This window comes from Biomphalaria glabrata, chromosome 8 (assembly GCF_947242115.1).
Source record: "Biomphalaria glabrata chromosome 8, xgBioGlab47.1, whole genome shotgun sequence".
NCBI classification, from domain to species: Eukaryota; Metazoa; Mollusca; class Gastropoda; family Planorbidae; genus Biomphalaria; species Biomphalaria glabrata.
In genome coordinates, this window is record NC_074718.1 from 26,736,096 (window position 1) to 26,758,218 (window position 22,123).

General features: G+C 37.2%; 1 protein-coding gene across 3 annotated transcripts in view; it reads right to left on the reverse strand.

Moving 5' to 3' along the window:
• Positions 1-22,123, reverse strand: part of LOC106059000 (cholecystokinin receptor type A-like) — a 209,728-nt gene that overhangs the window by 10,627 nt on the left and 176,978 nt on the right. For 2 of the 3 annotated variants that reach the window (XM_056037632.1, XM_056037631.1), the window contains 3 exons: positions 6,077-6,290; positions 5,414-5,580; positions 4,963-4,998 (listed from right to left, as the gene is read on the reverse strand). In XM_056037632.1, coding sequence (XP_055893607.1) covers positions 4,963-4,998; positions 5,414-5,580; positions 6,077-6,290 — 417 coding nt within the window. The remainder of the gene's footprint in view (positions 1-4,962; positions 4,999-5,413; positions 5,581-6,076; positions 6,291-22,123) is intronic. The other variant, XM_056037633.1, reaches the window with a different exon arrangement.

Sequence of the window (22,123 nt, forward strand, 5' to 3'; positions counted from 1 at the left end):
GAGTAGTGCATTGAGTAGTGCATTGAGTAGCGCATTAAGTAGCGCATTAAGTAGCGCATTGAGTATTGCATTGAGTAGTGCATTGAGTAGTGCATTGAGTAGTGCATTGAGTAGTGCATTGAGTAGTGCATTGAGTAGTGCATTGAAAAGTGCATTGAGTAGTGCATTGAGTAGTGCATTGAGTAGTGCATTGAGTAGTGCATTGAGTAGCGCATTGAGTAGCGCATTGAAAAGTGCATTAAGTAGTGCATTGAGTAGTGCATTGAGTAGTGCATTGAGTAGTGCATTGAGTAGTGCATTGAGTAGTGCATTAAGAAGTGCATTGAGTAGTGCATTGAGTAGTGCATTGAGTAGCGCATTGAGTAGCGCATTGAGTAGTGCATTAAGTAGTGCATTGAGTAGTGCATTAAGAAGTGCATTGAGTAGCGCATTGAGTAGTGCATTGAGTAGCGCATTGAGTAGTGCATTAAGTAGTGCGTTGAGTAGTGCATTAAGTAGTGCATTGAGTAGTGCATTGAGTAGTGCATTGAGTATTGCATTGAGTAGTGCATTGAGTAGTGCATTGAGTAGTGCATTGAGTAGCGCATTAAGTAGTGCATTGAGTAGCGCATTGAGTAGTGCATTGAGTAGTGCATTGAGTAGTGCATTGAGTAGTGCATTGAGTAGTGCATTAAGAAGTGCATTGAGTAGCGCATTGAGTAGTGCATTGAGTAGTGCATTGAGTAGCGCATTGAGTAGTGCATTGAGTAGCGCATTGAGTAGTGCATTGAGTAGCACATTGAGTAGTGCATTGAGTAGCGCATTGAGTAGTGCATTGAGTAGCGCATTGAGTAGCGCATTGAGAAGCGCATTGAGTAGTGCATTGAGTAGTGCATTGAGTAGCGCATTGAGTAGCGCATAGAGTAGTGCATTGAGTAGTGCATTGAGTAGTGCATTGAGTAGTGCATTAAGTAGTGCATTGAGTAGTGCATTAAGTATTGCATTGAGTAGTGCATTGAGTAGTGCATTGAGAAGTGCATTGAGTAGTGCATTAAGAAGTGCATTGAGTAGTGCATTGAGTAGTGCATTGAGTAGCGCATTGAGTAGCGCATTAAGTAGCGCATTGAGTAGTGCATTAAGAAGTGCATTGAGTAGCGCATTGAGTAGTGCATTAAGTAGCGCATTGAGTAGCGCATTAAGTAGTGCATCGAGTAGTGCATCGAGTAGTGCATTAAGTAGTGCATTGAGTAGTGCATTGAGTATTGCATTGAGTAGTGCATTGAGTAGTGCATTGAGTAGTGCATTGAGTAGTGCATTGAGTAGCGCATTGAGTAGCGCATTGAGTAGCGCATTAAGTAGCGCATTAAGTAGCGCATTGAGTATTGCATTGAGTAGTGCATTGAGTAGTGCATTGAGTAGTGCATTGAGTAGTGCATTGAGTAGTGCATTGAGTAGTGCATTGAGTAGTGCATTGAAAAGTGCATTGAGTAGTGCATTGAGTAGTGCATTGAGTAGTGCATTGAGTAGTGCATTGAGTAGCGCATTGAGTAGCGCATTGAAAAGTGCATTGAGTAGTGCATTGAGTAGTGCATTGAGTAGTGCATTGAGTAGTGCATTGAGTAGCGCATTGAGTAGTGCATTGAGTAGCGCATTGAGTAGCGCATTGAGTAGTGCATTGAGTAGCGCATTGAGTAGCGCATTGAGAAGTGCATTGAGTAGTGCATTGAGTAGCGCATTGAGTAGTGCATTTAGTAGTGCATTGAGTAGCGCATTGAGTAGTGCATTGAGTAGCGCATTGAGTAGCGCATTGAATAGTGCATTTAGTAGTGCATTGAGTAGCGCATTGAGTAGTGCATTTAGTAGTGCATTGAGTAGCGCATTGAGTATTGCATTGAGTAGTGCATTGAGTAGCGCATTGAGTAGTGCATTGAGTAGCGCATTGAGTAGCGTATTTAGTAGCGCATCGAGTAGCGCATTGAGTAGTGCATTTAATAGTGCATTTAGTAGTGCATTGAGTAGCGCATTGAGTAGCGCATTTAGTAGTGCATTGAGTAGCGCATTGGGTAGTGCATTTAGTAGTGCATTTAGTAGTGCATTGAGTAGCGCATTGAGTAGTGCATTTAGTAGTGCATTGAGTAGCGCATTGAGTAGCGCATTGAGTAGCGCATTTAGTAGTGCATTGAGTAGCGCATTGAGTAGCGCATTGAGTAGCGCATTGAGTAGCGCATTGAGTATTGCATTGAGTAGTGCATTGAGTAGCGCATTGAGTAGCGCATTGAGTAGCGCATTTAGTAGTGCATTGAGTAGCGCATTGAGTAGCGCATTGAGTAGCGCATTTAGTAGTGCATTGAGTAGCGCATTGATTAGTGCATTTAGTAGTGCATTTAGTAGTGCATTGAGTGCGCATTGAGTAGTGCATCAAGTAGTGGATTGAGTAGCGCATTGAGTAGCGCATTTAGTAATGCATTGAGTAGTGCATTGAGTAGAGCATTTAATTTGCCTCCCCCCTCGCCCTTTTTTTCTCTTTACTTCTCTTGAAATGGTTTCTCCTAGCAAATGTGAATGTGGAATTTTTTTTTTTCAGAGAAACGCCTCCCGCATATTTTGGTAAAAGCTAATTTGTTTATTACGAGCAATGACAGAAATGTGTGCATACGTTCATGTTTTGAACTGTGAGGCTTATAGCACACACACACACACACACTATGTTCAAAACATTTGTTATAGCACACACACACACACTATGCTCAAAACATTTGTTATAGCACACACACACACACACTATGTCAAAACATTTGTTATAGCACACACACACACACACTATGCTCAAAACATTTGTTATAGCATTAGAAAAGTCAACATTGCATCATGCAGCAGAACTAGAATAAAAGAAGAAAGGGAATAGGGGTTTTAGTTATATTGAGAAGACATGTATCTAATATATGTGCTGGTTGTATAGTGTCAAACCTCGTTATATAGTGCAAGTCAATAATAGAAATACTTAGTCACATTGGAACACTTGGAATGGAACGCTATGCTATGGAAGATCTGTAAAATGTCTGAAGAATCCAAAAACATATTAAGTTTCTAGAATTCTGAACATTTTTATGGAATTTAAAAAAATGTCTCTAGATTTCTACAAAAAGACATTTCATCGTGTCTATTAACTTCTTAGCATATCTAGACCATAGAATTAAGAACATAATTAAAATAAAAACTCTGAACATTTTAAAAGAATTCATAATTTGTAAAGAACTGAATATTTTTTAGACAACTTAGTACATGTTAGTCTATTTCAAGCAATGATCTCTACCGAGGTTTGACACTACCAAGGTTTGACTCTAACGAGGTTTGACAGTGGTAAGACACAACATCTTTGAAGTTACAAATAGTGTGAATACATTTTGTATAAATACTCCATAGAGATGTAAACTATTTACAATATTTATAATCTTTTATTATTCTTATATGAAATGAATCTAGTATATAGAACGGAAACATATACAGTAGAACGTCCATTATTCGGACTGGTAACCAGGTATGTCCTGATAATCGATCGTCCGGATAACCGAACGTGAAATGTTATAAAATGTCCATTTCACCAATAATATTCAGAGAATTCACATCTGGGTATCGCGCCGAACGTAAACATACAATTGAAGTAAAATATACAGGGGAACAAAGCTTGTAGTAGCCTACTATTACTGAGAGACATAATCGCTGATCTTTTGCTTCACTTCAGCAAGACCAATTAATTACCTTACAGTAAAACAAAAAAAAAGGGGCAGTTCGTATATTTGATGTTCCGGATAAACGACGTTCTACTGTAAAAGAAATGCCTATAAGACATATTTGTTTGAAGGTGGATACAACTATGAGAGACGATGAACTAGAGAATTGAGTGAAATGGTGGAAATAGTACAGAGTTAGACAACTGTGGACCTGGTGAGGGAACTGATGGTCCTAAGTATAGAGACAATGAAATCGTCTTGAGTAGATACAGGTACATCTATAACATTGAGAATGACTCTGTGCTAGTACATAGACAGACTGGAACATGATAGCAAGTGTTAAAGAGTTACAAGTTCTGTTGTGAATACATTTTTTTTTTCTGAAGCAAACAACGTCTTCATAAAAAAATAGAAATAGTGTGGATACCACAGGAAATTGTAACATTGAAAACCTTCACAGAGAAACATGGCACATCTCCTGGCTTTAACCACTTGTTACTTAGTATTATCTTTTTATATTTAAATCATCAATACAAAATTGGAACTACATTAAAAACAAAATAATTTTTTGCACTAATATTTTTGTTACATAAAATAAATAGGTGAAGTGTAAATCAAATAAGACGGGTTGGGTGGCTGAGTTGCAATGTCTCGGGTTGGAATCTAGTTGAAGATTGAGATTTTGAATTTCGGCATTTTAAGGGCGCCTCAAATTCCACCTAATTCTAACCTGGGAAAAGTTGAGGAAAAATAAAGGGGGTTGGTCGTTGTGCTGACCCCATGACACACTCCTAAAACTGAAAGCTTCTGAAACAGATTGTCCCATAGATCGCAAAGTCTAAAAGGGGTACTTTACTATTTTTTTAATGAATATAGAGTAGTATCATAAAAATGATAATCACATTGAACAGGGCCTTTACTTTTTTTTTTTTTTTTTTTTTTTTTTTTATATTGGGAGGAGGTGCAAAGCGATATAATATATATATATATTGAAACAATCTTCATTCAAAGATATAGATGAAATTGCGAGAAATTAGGACAAGAACTGTTTTTTTTTTGTTAAATTTTTTATTAGCACGTCTAATCGCTTGTTGCATGTATGTGAACTCATTAGCTTAATTAGATTTGGAATTCACCCAGTGATTACCGCCCTCTGCCAAAGACGCTAACATTGCTGTCGCTATGAAAGGAGCCAGTTGTTTCCCTTACCAGTCGAGTAATACTGTGAAGGTTTGTGACAGACTTCACTTACCTATACCCCTGGAACACGGCAGCATCTCCAGTATCTCTGTCATGTTGAAATGGGACAAGAGTGTATTGAAGAAATAGGTCACACTATGTAACGGTACACTTGTGTCACAGAATTGAGTGAGTGTACCATTCAAAGACATTATAGATTATGAATGAACAAGACAAAAAGTCGTTCATTTAGTATGTTATGACATCGTTAAGACTTGTGCATCTTATGGATTGTATTAAATAGTTATAGCTATTTATATCTATATTTTACAGCTTACACTAAATAACTATAAATACAGCTAAAGCCTAAGATGTGTTTAACACTAAAACAAGTAAATAAAAAGATACAAATTGAAATAAATATATACGTATATCAAGTGGTAACGATGAGTAAAAGTTACATTTTTGTTCTATATCGATAGGTGCTTAAATTCTCGCCAAACTACTCTCTACAAATTACGTACCAGACAAAGGACTGCTAGGTTCCCCTGATGAGATGCTGACATCTGACCACAACTCTTTAGCTATCCTGGCGTAGGAGAACCCCATTAGAAATAATGGTATAACTAGAAGCACTACGTCCAGTAGGACTGTGTACATGGACTCCAGGAGGTGATTTGGCCAAATTTCCCTGAAGATGAAACAGAATCAAACAAACGTTGGAGCTAAACTAGAAACCACACAGATAAATCATAGACCCATGTGTGTATGTTAGCTCATAGTTAAAGGGGAACAAATGTATTTCACCAATATAGAAAGTGTAGTTTATTTAAATATTTTCGTCCACAATGAGACGATTCCATTCTTGAAAATAGTTCGAAAATAACTTCAACGTAGATAAATTATAGTGCAGCATGCCAGATATCGAAGACAAAACTACAAGTAGTGAAATAGATAGACAGGCTAACTGACATATAGAATGATTGATGGATCGATAGATAAAAAATACATATATGCTTTAGATATACGTATTAAAAGATAAATTGACAGAATACATAGACAGACAGACAGACAGATAGATAGATAGATAGATAGATAGATAGATAGATAGATAGATAGATAGATAGATAGATAGATAGATAGATAGATAGATAGATAGATAGATAGATAGATAGATAGACTCCTACCTGCAGGCTTCGTCCCCATTTTTAAGTTTAATAATTTTGTTGAAAACAGCTATAGGTATCATAAGGCTGATTGCTGACAGCCAGATCGCCATGATTACTCGGTAGGAGTGTTTTAGCGTCTGCCATTTTCTGGACCTCAGTGGCTGGCATATGGCGTAGAATCTTTCCATAGAGATGGCCACCAAAGTTGCGCAGCTGACCCCTACAGATATAGCTGTGGAATAGAAAGCAAGCAACTCATGTGAGACGATACACTGAATTTGGACTTATTGATTATAATGCTGAGCTGAATTCAAACTTAATAAAAACCAATTTGTGTATCCACATTTCCTTGTCTCTAAGTTTGGTGTCTATGTCTGTGTCTACGTCTGTGTCTAGGCTCGTGAGTCAACATTAGCATGTCAATGTTTGATTCTAGTTTGTGTCCAAGTTTTGTGTGTTAGCGTCTGCTTATCCATGCTTATATCTAGGTTTGTGTGTCAAATGTTTTATGTCGTGTTATGTGTGTTTATATTTGCATGCTAAATTTGTCTAATAGTTTGTATTTATCCGTTTGCGTCTCTAAGTTTGCGGTATGTGTTTAAATCAGTTCGTCTAATTTAAGAATTTAAAAAAATAGACAAATCTTTTTTTTAAAGATGCGACAAAATGTCATTCAGGAATTTTATGCCCTCGATTTCTGATTTTTTTAAAAAATAACGACCCCTCTCTCCTTTATTCCCCCTTCTAGAGCAGCCTGTAGTCACTTACCCTCCTCTTCTCTCTGAAAATGCTGGTTATATCTTTGCCTCAATCTAACTGAGGCTATGAGCACTGATTACATGTCAGAAGAAAAAAAGTAGGAAGGGGGAGCACTGGGTAAAGCAGCAAAAATGTTGTGCCCTTGTTCATGTCTTTATTTAAATGGAAACAAGAGAAGAAAAAATCTTGGAAAAGGAAAAAAACAAAATCCTCCAAGACAATTTATGGCTAGAGATTGTATACGATCGAAATTGATGAAATGTTAAAAGAGATGTAAGATTTATGTCGCAACTATTCTAGAGACAATAAGAACTGCCGAACTATTAAAAACTAGAAAACCAAATGAGACAGTATTAAAAACTGCTAAACTGCTGAATACATTTCACAGTTCAAACAGCCCAACAATTAGGGGGCATCGACAGCATGGAAATGAAACGTCCAGACTTCAGAAATAGCTTGGGCTGATCTATATTGTGACAATGCCCGGAACGTAAATTAGACTTTAAGCTTCGGTGTAGTTGATATGGATCTAGGGAACAATCAAGACTTAGTTTGTGTTATCCAATACAAAGCTCGCAGAGAGGAGGAGAAACCGTTAGAGAGTAGGAGAGAGGCTCAGAGACTAGGAGAGAGTGTCAGGGAGTAGGAGAGAGGCTCAAAGACTAGGAGAGAGTGTCAGGGAGTAGGAGAGAGGCTCAAAGACTAGGAGAGAGTGTCAGGGAGTAGGAGAGAGGCTCAAAGACTAGAAGAGAGTGTCAGGGAGTAGGAGAGAGGCTCAAAGACTAGGAGTGTTAGGGAGTAGAAGAGAGGCTCAAAAGTATGAGATTGTGTCAGAGAATATAAAAGAGCATTCCAGAGTAAGAGTCTCAGAAGAGAGATCAAGAGATTAGTAGACTCAGAAAATATAAGAGATTCAGAGCCTTTGAGAGAGGGCAAGAGAGTTGAAAATTGGAAAAAGTGTCAGAGAACTTGAGACAGTTTCAGATAGTTTGAAAGAGTGTCAGACCGTAGAAGGGAATGTCAAGGAGTAGACCTTAGAAGATAATAACACAAACTGTTAATATAAGCAACAATATTTGCACTCTACAAATAACATAAACATGGAATTATTACTTAATCAAGATGTACTTTATAAACACATATAAACATACTGACTGGTAGCCCCTCTTCCAAAACTTTTTTTTTTTTTTGCTCTCCCTTTCCCATTAACAACGTATGTTCGATTTAAACACATCAGATTTACAGTGACAGGGTCAACAGAGTTGATCAATCAACGTCATCTCTGAGCTGATCATAGACTGATCTATCTATCACTTAAGCCTCAAGTTCAGAACGATCCTTTGCTTCTATAGCAGGAACAAATCGTGGCAGACGATAGATACGTTTCCATTAAGTCAAAACCTCTGACCTCATTTGTACAATTCTTCTTATTAGATTGCATATTTTTGGGTGGAATCTAGAACCTGGACACAGATTTCGAAAAGGGCTCTAACGGTTTTCTTAGAGATTAGACAGTTTATGTACATCTTTGAGAAAACATTACTAGCTTATTGGCCACACAGTGAAAACTCTGGTTTGACAGTTATAATTTTTCTGAATATAATCATCTTAAAATTAAATTTGGTCTATTTTGAACACAAGTTAGAATTCCCGCATGCATTCAGCAAAGAGTTAAATAATTAGACTTTCCTTCTTTATCTATCTATCTATCTATCTATCTATCTATCTATCTATCTATCTAATATCTATCTATCTATCTATCTATCTATCTATCTATCTATCTATCTATCTATCTATCTATCTATCTATCTATCTATCTAATATCTATCTATCTATCTATCTATATCTATATCTATATCTTTATCTATATCTATATCTATATCTATCTATATCTATAATACATGAACAATTTATCAATACTTTATATCGAACTAGATCCATCAAATACTATATCTCTAACTGGATTCAGTATTCTAGTTTGGATTACTGTCTTTTGAGGTTTCCAAGTGTGGATCTTTATCACTAAATTAGAATCTTCTATAAACTGAGTATATTTATACATGGGTGTAACCAGGGTTTTGTTTTAGCGGGAGGGGGATTGAGTTTTTTATTTTAAATTAATAATTCATTAGTTACTGAGAGAGAAATAATCGGTCTTGCCAGATGTGTACATTTTTTTTTTGTGTGAAAATTTTCTTTTTCTTTTGAGAAAAATATCCTTTTTACCGTAAAGGGAAAAGCCGCTTTTAGGTTTGTGCAAAATGTCCGTCTGTCACACTCAGATCTCGAAAACTAGAAGAGAAATGACAAATATTATTTCACCATGCGATGCAGCTTGAAACGTTTAGGTGCAACGGCTACTTTTGGTTTAAAAGCAAACCGTTTAATTTATAAAATTAATTATGCAAGCGATTTTTTCATACAAAATCACCAATTCTAAAACAATTACGTAAATGTAAGGGAGGCAATGTTACAATATGTGTAATGCACAAATTGTAAGACAAATTTCCTCATGGACAATAAAGATTATTATTATTATATATTTTTTATGGTCGATGCAGAATTTTAAAAAGAAACATGTTTCATAAATAACCTTTTATGTAATCTGAAGATAAAAAATGAAGCAATTAGACTTCAGAATGTTTTCAAGAAGAAAAAAAAATCCTTAGGACACGAACACAAAAAGTCGGTTGGCGGTAGTCAGTACTTTACAACTAAAGCCATGGTCAATCACATATTATTGGAGAAAAAAATGATAACTTTAAAAAATAAACAGAGATTACAACCGATTAGAGATATATGACTTCAAATTAAATACAAAAGGTTATTACAACAATATTTTGAGCATAGCAAAAAAAACGTAGTGGGAGACAGTGTGTTGCACACAAACTCATGGGTGACCCCTGCGGTTCAGTAAACCCTCAAAGCGTTAAGAGACTGAGGTATTTCAAATTACGCTGAGGAAGTTAGTGAACCTCCCATTTGAATATTGTTATGAAAAGTCATAAATTTTAAAAAATAACAACATAAGTGAAAAAGAAAAATTTCGTTATATTTTAGTTTTAGATGAAAAAGTTTTACATGTCACAATTTTAAAAGTTTCTTTACGGCTAGTTCGAGCACAATGCAGCCGATGATTAAATTGCATTTTAAATAGTGCTTTTCATTTGTGAGATCTAAACGTGATTGATACGCGGACAGCACAAATACAATAGTGACCTGTTCCTATGTAGGCGCAAGAATGAAGTTAGGTCACTTGTGATGAGGCGGCATGCTAAAGGTCAACGTGGCCACTGCATAAATCACTTTTGACAACTGACATGTCATGGTGTCAGTGACTGTTAAATGACATCCATGTTACTCGGTCACTTCAATGAGTTCGTCACGACCATGTCCCGCCCACTAACATTCGAAGCAGGGGCAAAGTTCAACAATGGAGTCAACAATCGAGCGTAATTTTCCTTGACACAAGGTCACTCTGAAAAATTACGACATTTGTAGTTAAAAAAAAAAAAAGGTCTGACGTTTTTCTCGCCCCTGGTTAACAGAACCAATTTCCTTTTGTTTGCACGAACTCACTGGGGGAAAGTTATATATAGACAATAACAAGTTGCCTTCGGAAACACTGCGTTACATCTTTCGTGTACAAGTTCCTCTTCTAATAATTGAACTTGGCACATTTCCCAGAACAATCGTTTACTTGGGTGTTATGTATTCTAAACCAAACAAGCCATAGAAAAGAAAAGAAAGAAAACTTTGTAAAAACAAAGCTGATCTAAAGGAAAGAACAGCTAATCAATGCCATTTATCTAAAAATTACAAGGCTTAGCCCCCTTTTGAACTATAAAACAAAATTAATAAATTAATACTAAATGATTAAGCAATTGGTTAATTTTTGGATTGATTCGTGTAGTGTAATGGACTGTTAATAATTCTGTAAAATTTCAACTTAATCCGAGAATGGAAAGTGGGTGAAGAATGGTGTTAAAATGTAATAAGTGGATTAAATCCATATTGTATATCCACATCTCTCATTAAGTAGCATTTATTCGCCTAATTTCCAAATAAAACAAAATAATTAACCACTAACATTTAAATAACTAATTGTTTATTTTTAGCCACCATCGAAAGGGGAATAGACGCTATTAGTTTTGTGTGGTCCGTTTAGATCTCGTAAACTAGAAAAGATAGTGAAAATCCGATTTAAGATATTTTAGACTAGTGATGCCCAAAAACGGCCCGCGGGCCAGATCCGACCCGCGCCGTGGTTCCATCCGGCGAGCAGAAAAGTCAGCACAAAATTTTAAAAAATTCCCTTCTCACGAAAAAAATTAAAAAATGCATCTTTACGTATGTTAAAGACCTCACTTTTTCTCTGATGGATTGGTACCATGACCTTTGTGTGTTTATGATCTGGGACTCTGAATGTAGAATCTACCAGGAAAAAAGAACGGATCTTTATTTTTGAGTAGAACATGATCTTAAGCCAGTATATTTGTTTTATAAAGAAAGTGTGGCTATTTCGAAAAATGTTACTGACATTTTAAGCAGAGAAATGAAGTCATTTTCAACGCGTAAAAAAAAGATAAACCTCAATATCCCATTTATTACTGTAAGTAAGATAACACTGGATTTCTCATAAAATAGTTTGAGGTTAATTTAATTTCGTTTTTGTTTCTTTTTGGTGGTATGGCCCGCGACATGAGTGTTGTTTTAGACCATTTAAAGTTCTGATGCGACGGCTACTTTTTCTTTTTTTGAAAGCAAAAAATTTAATTTTTAAAATCAACCATGCAAGCATTTTTTTCCATAAAAATACACCATTTTTACAAATATTTACTATTAATAGTAACTAATACTGGAGGCTATTTAGTAAGGGAGATGACCATTTACCATATTTTTAACACATTTATGCAAACGATTTTAGATTTTTTGTCAAAACTTTTTTATATTTTAATGCAATTTTATTTCTAAGTAATTTCTGTCATACTTACTACTTCATTTAGAAAAAAAAAGTTTACTTTTAATTTTAGAGAAAAAAAAAATCTATTTAATACGCATGTAAGTGGAACATAATTTAAAACAACAATAAATAAGTTGTTTTTCATATTATCGCGTAGACTACGGCACTATTGCACAAGCATCACACACTGAACTATAGGAAGGGGATAATTTTTTTTACGGACATGTTTTCTTTTCTTGAGGCTGTGAATAAGAGATTGACATTTACAGAACAATACCATCAGTTAGATAATCATTATATGATATTAGTTAGGCCAGGTTCACATCGAACTTCTCCTTCACTTTCCCCTTCAATGAAGTCCAGGAATCGGCGCCTTCACCTATCCATTGGTCTGATGGACCATTGGGGCACCTCATAAGATTTGTTTACTTTTCTCCATTCTTCGCTGTCATTTGCCTTTGATAGAATTTCATTCTGATATTCTTTTTGAAAATATTGAAACCTATCTTTTTACCTGCCTGGGTGGACCACTTCGAGGGCCGGTTTTGAGTTTGTGTTTTCACACAAACTGTCTTTGTAACCTTGTTTATAATTGATTCGTGTCTTTTTAGGTTCAATGAATAATTGTGCAAAGTTTTGAATTGATCCGAGAATGGAAAATGGGAGAAAAAACATGTTCAAACATTTTACCAGACAGACAGGCAGACAGATAGACAGACAGACAGACAGAGTGAGTTGATATAAGCCATGTAAAAAAAAAAGGATTATAGTTATATGTTATTTAAAACTAATAATAAAAAATCTAAAAAAATTATGGCAATTATGATTCATGAACTATATTAAGAGGTCATTGGTTCAAGATCTACATTTAATCAGCCAATGAAATACTGAAAAATTTTGTTCGCCTCCCTCTAAACAAATAAGGAAGAAGAAATGAATCACTAGAGGTTGTTTTTTTATGACAATACTAGTGGCTGATACAACACTGACTAATGAAATGAACCGACTCGAGGAGGAGCTCACTTTGGAGGAGGAGGAGGAGGGGTGCACTGTTATGAGAAGAATGCCACTCTTTTGTCCACTCGGTGCACTGTTATGAGAAGAATGCTACTCTTTTGTCCACTCGGTGCACTGTTATGAGAAGAATGCCACTCTTTTGTCCACTCGGTGCTAAGGTGTGAGCACGGAACCCAAAGCAATTTCTTTTCCGGCTCTAGAACAAATATTTTGGCATGGCTATAATTTAATTCTCGAAAGTTTGGACATTAACTCCGGAGCGAACGCAAAACATGGAAAACATTAGAGTATCCCGAAAATAGTAACTCAATCTTTTGGACGGTTTGGAAATTTAAATTTCTTTGTGATATTTTCGTATTTTTAATGAGTAATCAACACGTTTTTTTAAATGTATAAAACCTAGAGACTTATAACGTTGTTCGTTTCTTACAATGATTTACTATGTGCAGTACAAATGATATACAGAACTCCTCCTTCGTGGTCGAAGATGAGCACATTTCTCATTTCCTATGGACTCGAAGATGAGCACATTTCTCATATCCTATGGACTCGAAGATGAGCACATTTCTCATATCCTATGGTCTCGAAGATGAGCACATTTCTCATATCCTATGGACTCGAAGATGAGCACATTTCTCATTTCCTATGGACTCGAAGATGAGCACATTTCTCATATCCTATGGACTCGAAGATGAGCACATTTCTCATATCCTATGGACTCGAAGATGAGCACATTTCTCATATCCTACGGACTCGAAGATTGTGACATAATGGGGAAATAACTATTTTTGATTACTTGTATAGTTAGGAGTGATTCCCCTTATGTAGTTTATAAAAGGCCTTGCAAACTGTGTTTAGTTGCCACTTGCTCCTGAGTTACCAGCTTGACCACTTGACCTGTGTTGTGTATAGTATTTTTTCTGTTAGTGGTCGTGTGTCATGGGGTACTCGGAGAAGTGTGACCTGCTCTGGAGATCTTTGGGCTAAGTATGTCTTTAGTATTATTGTATTTTATATAATGTATTTATTAATAGATATAGCCCCAAATGATTTCCAGGCAGTATATTTTTTTTACCCTGATGTTCTGCATCCTGGGTGTGAAAAGTCAAAAACTCGCTGTCAGAGTCACTCTAAATTATCACAGCATTAATTATTATTTTTCCTTATTTATTTATTTTATTTCAATTATTTCCCCGTCCTAACCCCAATTTCTTCACCCGCGCCACCTTTTCCTCTCCAGGCTAGACTTAGTTGACCACATTGGAGATAGCTAAGGCGCGTCCTTTCATTTATCTTCCCTTGACCGGGGAAAAGATACGCACAGACTTTGATCTTATCGACAGGATGTCTGACAGCCGCAGTGGACACCACCTTGTGTGGAATGCAAGTCACCCCTCCCCCCCCCTTTTTCTCCTATGTCTCTCTTTGATCTAGGAGACCACGAGGACAAACACGCCCATTGACCTCCCAATGTGCGAATCCCATCTCGTGTCGGACTTCACCCACGTGTAAGATAATTCTAGCCTAGGACATTTCCTGTGTCCGCCCGCACTTTCCAGGCTTATATAAAGTAAACCAACTCAAATCAGACTCTCTTTCATTCTCATTCGAGTTGAGCTATCGAGTCTGGACTATATCATTTATTCTCCCTCCTAGAGGAATACCTGGTGGTAAGCCGAACTTAATCACAAGTTCCATCTTAGTTACTTTGTGCATATTTCTCACTGGAGACTATTATGTGTATTTTATTGTCTTTTATATTTAACTAGTGCATTGTGTATTTCTCACTGGCGTAAGTAGAAAACATAAACATGTCCTATGTATTTATTTTGTATTGCATTAATCTATTAATGTTACGTTGCCCAATTGATCGTTGATGCAACCATGTATATATTTGTACATCTTAGTCTATTTCCTTTATCTCGGCTGACAACCGTGATAATTTTACTAGCGCACTAATACTGCGTCTAGAAAAGAGATACGAGTTATCTCCCCTGTAGTGAATTGTCTCCCCTGTACTCATTTTACTCTAAGGAGAGTTGCGCCGCTTGAAGGGACACCCTCTCCATTCAAGCACGCTTCATTGTTCTCGACCCACGGTCATATGTAAACAAACCATCTGGGTCGCTGACCACCGCCCATCCCCCTCCCTTCTTTCTCTATCCACCTGTGTTGTTTATTTGAGATTATTATTTCCCCTTCTATGTACATTTTATATTATTATTTCCCCTTTTATGTACATTTCTATATTGCTACTATCTGCCATCTATTTTCCCAAATCCCATTTGTCATCATCTCCTCATTGTGCTCTAAAGCAATTTCACCAATCTGACGAATGCACCTCAGTCGAGGGCATCTATAAGATGCATGAGAGACATGTCCTAACTTGTCTTTATTTATCCGCAGCCTCCCTCAGGTGTCTGCCTATTTATTTGCTATCGAGAATCACCTACTGCCATTTGCTGTTTAGTGTCTACTCGACACTACTCAACTATTTACCTGCCTATTCATTGGATCAACGATCTATTTACCTGCCTATTTATGTGCTTTGTGCTATTCAGCGCTGCACTTGCCTACTGAGATCTACTCAACTCTACCACTTGGCGCTATCGGCATTGCCCGCCTATTCGACAGCCCACCTGTCAAGCTATTAGGTGCGACGTCCCTATAGATTCAGATCTGTGTGAGACTTCATAGCTACGCCAACCCTCTGCAACTCACTGGACATATCCTGTCAACTACGCTGCCCACGGCAGATCAGCTCTGCCCGCAGTGACCTTGTGCCCACGGTAGCCGGCCACCCGCCCTACTGTGCCCACTACAGATATTAGATTTTGGGGATTGAGACTCCACAAGAACTATATCACCGGCGTCCCTCTATCCGCTAGAGCGCCACCTCCAGCTGCAGAACCTCAAGCCAGGACACAGCCAGCTGCGACATCAACAGGAATACCAGCTAAGTCAGAGGACAAAGTGACATACTCTCTTATTAGGTGCAAGAGTGATGATTAAACATAGAATATACTAGAGATAGATGCAAACCCTCCCCTTTTTTATCCTTATATGTATATTTATGTAAATAAATATTCTTTAATTTAACTTTTGTATCTATCTTTCATTGCTTTGTCTCGTTGCGTGTCTGCTCCCGATTCATATGCTGATAGGTTGGTGTGTGATAGCTTTAAAAATAATCATCCCCTAGACATAAAACGCGCCAAACACACATCACATCTCCCCACCTGTCACACTGGGGTACTCCCAAACGTGACATATTTTTGTAACCTTTTTCTGAGGGATTCAACCTGTATTGAATCATCAGATGGACTTTACCAAACGGATGGCTATAGGTGGGATTCTATGAAGCTTGTAGGCTCATAGGTTTCCCTGAAGCCTATAGTTCATCATGACCATTTTGTTGTTTTTTTTGGCTAAAAGTGGCTAGTGTAAGCCTGAAGCCTGTAACCATAGTGTAGCCAAAAGTGGTCGTATTTCGACCTGAGGCATGTGACCTTTAGTTGGCTGTGTAAGCCGGAAGTTTGTAACCCAATGGTCAAAAGTGGTCATGTGTTGACCTGAGGCCTGTGACCTGTATTTTTGATAACCAGAATGTGACGATAATGTAACATATGACTAGGGCTGTGTGCCATATTATTTTTGAGTATCTTTTGTTTACTTTTTGTTGTGTCGGCCTGTGAGTTAATGGCCATGTATTTACACCTTTATTTTATTCATGTAAATAAACCATGTAAATATGTTTACCTGCGACTTTGTAAAGTCTTTTGTTGCATACATTAGTTGAATTGTATACCTGGAGGTTATACCTAATAACCTAGTCAGTACAAGAAGGGACCAGCACACCTCTGGACGAACGTGCCAGCACACTTTTAACACTGATCTGTTGATCTAAAGTACCTAAGTCTAGCTATAATTCGAATTGAATATTTTTAGCTATACCCGCTACTAAGTAATGTGAACTCATATTGGTTCATGAATCCTCTTTAGGTCACATGGGGGCTCGTCATTCATGAGACACACTACTGTCTCGTATCTAAACAAAATATGTCTTTCAAAAAAAAAACATACAGAAGAGGATAAGAGACTAAGTAGACCTATACCATTTACATAAATCAATTTAGTACTAACAAATTGATAAAATCTACTTAGCTCATTATCGAAATACTCTTCCCACAACAGTGGCCACTCTCTCTTGAGCCTTTTAACTGACCAGTGTATTTTGAATAAAATCTATATACTGTTTAACTCATCCTTGTGTTGTACTATTGTTGTGTTACTCAAGAGGAGTGTGCCACTGTTGTGGGAAGAGTATTTCGATAATGAGCTAAGTAGATTTTATCAATTTGTTAGTACTAAATTGATTTATGTAAATGGTATAGGTCTACTTAGTCTCTTATCCTCTTCTGTATGTTTTTTTTTGAAAGACATATTTTGTTTAGATACGAGACAGTAGTGTGTCTCATGAATGACGTCATTTCATAGTTAATGTATGTATGATATTATTGTAAACTTATGTAAACCCTCGCTTTGGTTTTTGACATAAAATGGCTCATGAATGACGTCATTTCATTGTTAATGCATGTATGGTATTATTATAAACCATCTTTTTGGTTTTTCGGCATAAGACATTATTGTGCCTCTATGATGGTGGTCCTTTCATTATATTGACCGGAAACTGTCTTGCTACTTTGCTTAGTTTCATTATGTCATTTTCTTTTGGTGAGCCTTTATTGCCATTTATATTTTTCATGATCTTTTCCTTTTGTTTGTAAATAAACTCCTTTTTTTTTGTTGTAACTGAAATCTCAGAATTATTACTTGTTTGTCTCGGTAGTATTATACATCTAGAAGCTATAGTTATTAGCCTAGATAATATAATTGGGACCACAAAGTACCACTGGACTAACTTGCTAGTACAGTACAGGTCACTGGTCTTATGACCTATCCTATTTTTAGGTCACATGGGGGCTCGTAAAAAGAATTGTATCAGTGTTAAACTCTAGAACCCTACTGATGTTATGTATTGCAGTAAACATGATTGTACTATTGATATTGTTTATTTACTGTAAGTTTTCAAGTTTTGCCAGTTGTGACGAGATTTATATCTAAGATGTAAAATACAGTTGTGTCTACATTTTGTTAGCTTTGTTGTAGACAAACTTTTCAGGTAACCAGAAGTCGCAAGAGACTATCCCAGGCCGCAAGAGACTACCAGAGGCCGCGAGAGACAACCAGAGGCCGCGAGAGACTACCAGAAGTTCCTACATCTGGCTCGTTTGCTCGTACCTGTCGTATTTGTCTGAATGACAGTACTTAGAAGAATCTTGTTGACCGCGTCATGGCTGTGATGTCAAGAGAGACCAGATGACCACAAAGAGCACTGAACTAACCAGTCACCAGTCCTGTTGACAAGCTTGTTGACTTCTGATGAAGTTTAGGATATTTAGTCTATTTAGAGTTGAGATGTATTTTCTTTTTTGTATAGTGAAGCAAGTCTCCTCATATTTGTATTGTACATGAGAACTTGATGACCAGATTTTGATTAGTTTAAGCTGATGATGTAAATTTAGCGATTTTTTTCACCTATAATAGTGGACTAGTTAATGCTGTAGTGAATTTTGATGATTTTGTAAATAGGATTTAATGGGGAAATGTTGAAATGTAACTAAGTAGAGATGTTAGCTTGTATCTATTTTTGGTGTTTGATACTGTTATTTTCCCTATTAGTTTAAGTTTAATGCCTTGTGCGTCATGTTTTCCTCACAAGGGCATTTTTAAGGTGGGGGGTGTGACATAATGGGGAAATAACTATTTTTGATTACTTGTATAGTTAGGAGTGATTCCCCTTATGTAGTTTATAAAAGGCCTTGCAAACTGTGTTTAGTTGCCACTTGCTCCTGAGTTACCAGCTTGACCACTTGACCTGTGTTGTGTATAGTATTTTTTCTGTTAGTGGTCGTGTGTCATGGGGTACTCGGAGAAGTGTGCCCTGCTCTGGAGATCTTTGGGCTAAGTATGTCTTTAGTATTATTGTATTTTATATAATGTATTTATTAATAGATATAGCCCCAAATGATTTCCAGGCAGTATATTTTTTTTACCCTGATGTTCTGCATCCTGGGGTACTCCCAAACGTGACATATTTTTGTAACCTTTTTCTGAGGGATTCAACCTGTATTGAATCATCAGATGGACTTTACATATTTTTTTAGCCTTGTCTCTGAGGGATTCAACCTGTATTGAATCATCAGATGGGCTTTACCAAACGGATGGCTATAGGTGGGATTCTATGAAGCTTGTAGGCTCATAGGTTTCCCTGAAGCCTATAGTTCATCATGACCATTTTGTTGTTTTTTTTTGGCTAAAAGTGGCTAGTGTCAGCCTGAAGCCTGTAACCATAGTGTAGCCAAAAGTGGTCGTATTTCGACCTGAGGCATGTGACCTTTAGTTGGCTGTGTAAGCCGGAAGTTTGTAACCCAATGGTCAAAAGTAGTCATGTGTTGACCTGAGGCCTGTGACCTGTATTTTTGATAACCAGAATGTGACGATAATGTAACATATGACTAGGGCTGTGTGCCATATTATTTTTGAGTATCTTTTGTTTACTTTTTGTTGTGTCGGCCTGTGAGTTAATGGCCATGTATTTACACCTTTATTTTATTCATGTAAATAAACCATGTAAATATGTTTACCTGCGACTTTGTAAAGTCTTTTGTTGCATACATTAGTTGAATTGTATACCTGGAGGTTATACCTAATAACCTAGTCAGTACAAGAAGGGACCAGCACACCTCTGGACGAACGTGCCAGCACACTTTTAACACTGATCTGTTGATCTAAAGTACCTAAGTCTAGCTATAATTCGAATTGAATATTTTTAGCTATACCCGCTACTAGGTAATGTGAACTCATATTGGTTCATGAATCCTCTTTAGGTCACAAAGATGAGCACATTTCTCATTTCCTATGGACTCAAAGATGAGCACATTTCTCATATCCTATGGACTCGAAGATGAGCACATTTCTCATATCCTATGGACTCGAAGATGAGCACATTTCTCATATCCTATGGACTCGAAGATGAGCACATTTCTCATTTCCTATGGACTCGAAGATGAGCACTTTTCTCATATCCTATGGACTCGAAGATGAGCACATTTCTCATATCCTATGGACTCGAAGATGAGCACATTTCTCATATCCTATGGACTCGAAGATGAGCACATTTCTCATATCCTATGGACTCGAAGATGAGCACATTTCTCATATCCTATGGACTCAAAGATGAGCACATTTCTCATTTCCTATGGACTCGAAGATGAGCACATTTCTCATATCCTATGGACTCGAAGATGAGCACATTTCTCATATCCTATGCACTCGAAGATGAGCACATTTCTCATATCCTATGCACTCGAAGATGAGCACATTTCTCATTTCCTATGCACTCGAAGATGAGCACATTTCTCATATCCTATGGACTCGAAGATGAGCACATTTCTCATGTCCTATGGACTCAAAGATGAGCACATTTCTCATATCCTATGGACTCGAAGATGAGCACATTTCTCATATCCTATGGACTCAAATATGAGCACATTTCTCATATCCTATGGACTCAAAGATGAGCACATTTCTCATATCCTATGGACTCGAAGATGAGCACATTTCTCATATCCTATGGACTCGAAGATGAGCACATTTCTCATATCCTATGGACTCGAAGATGAGCACATTTCTCATATCCTATGGACTCGAAGATGAGCACATTTCTCATTTCCTATGGACTCAAAGATGAGCACATTTCTCATATCCTATGGACTCGAAGATGAGCACATTTCTCATATCCTATGGACTCGAAGATGAGCACATTTCTCATATCCTATGGACTCAAAGATGAGCACATTTCTCATTTCCTATGGACTCGAAGATGAGCACATTTCTCATATCCTATGGACTCGAAGATGAGCACATTTCTCATATCCTATGGACTCGAAGATGAGCACATTTCTCATTTCCTATGCACTCGAAGATGAGCACATTTCTCATATCCTATGGACTCGAAGATGAGCACATTTCTCATATCCTATGAACTCGAAGATGAGCACATTTCTCATATCCTATGGACTCGAAGATGAGCACATTTCTCATGTCCTATGGACTCAAAGATGAGCACATTTCTCATATCCTATGGACTCGAAGATGAGCACATTTCTCATATCCTATGGACTCAAATATGAGCACATTTCTCATATCCTATGGACTCAAAGATGAGCACATTTCTCATATCCTATGGACTCGAAGATGAGCACATTTCTCATATCCTATGGACTCGAAGATAAGCACATTTCTCATATCCTATGGACTCGAAGATGAGCACATTTCTCATATCCTATGGACTCGAAGATGAGCACATTTCTCATTTCCTATGGACTCAAAGATGAGCACATTTCTCATATCCTATGGACTCGAAGATGAGCACATTTCTCATATCCTATGGACTCGAAGATGAGCACATTTCTCATATCCTATGGACTCGAAGATGAACACATTTCTCATATCCTATGGACTCGAAGATGAGCACATTTCTCATATCCTATGGACTCGAAGATTAGCATATTTCTCATATCCTATGGACTCGAAGATGAGTGTAAAGTCCAATCCTCGCTTTAAAAAGCCAGCCGCATACATGGCATGGGTAGGTATGGTCAGTTGCCTGCTTCTTCTCTCAATAATGCTAAGTAAGACAAAGAGTCGCATCCCTTTAAGCTACACAAGTTCATTGGCTTCTTTAAAAAGATCTTGTATCATAATCAGTTGTAACGTATGTTTTTCTTATTTCTTCATACGATTAAGGCAAAGTTATTGAATGCAATGAGCGCCCTTACAGTTTAAAGCAAATCTCTCTTAAAAACAAGCCAATATGGTCATTACATCTGAATTGTTGACCAGAGGACCAGAGTTAAGTGCATGAGTGAGGAAGAATCGAACTGGAATAGATTTCGTGCCATCAATGATGTAGCTCTCTTGTTTAAGAGGTTACTCTAATCTTTTCAAGAGCAGACGTCTGAGACTTCCGGTTCTATTTGGTTTGAAGTATTCTTGAAATGTTTTGTCCAAATCTTTGCTCTGAAGACTTAAAAGTCTAATGGGGAGACGAGAGTTCTGTGGAGTGCTTTAATTGGCAAACATTGTGACGCACTGGGCAATCGCTCAACATTAGAACATTAATAAATTACCGGATTTGACAGCGAAAACATTATGTGTGTGTGTGTGATTGAGAAAATAACTTCAATATCAATAAATAATAT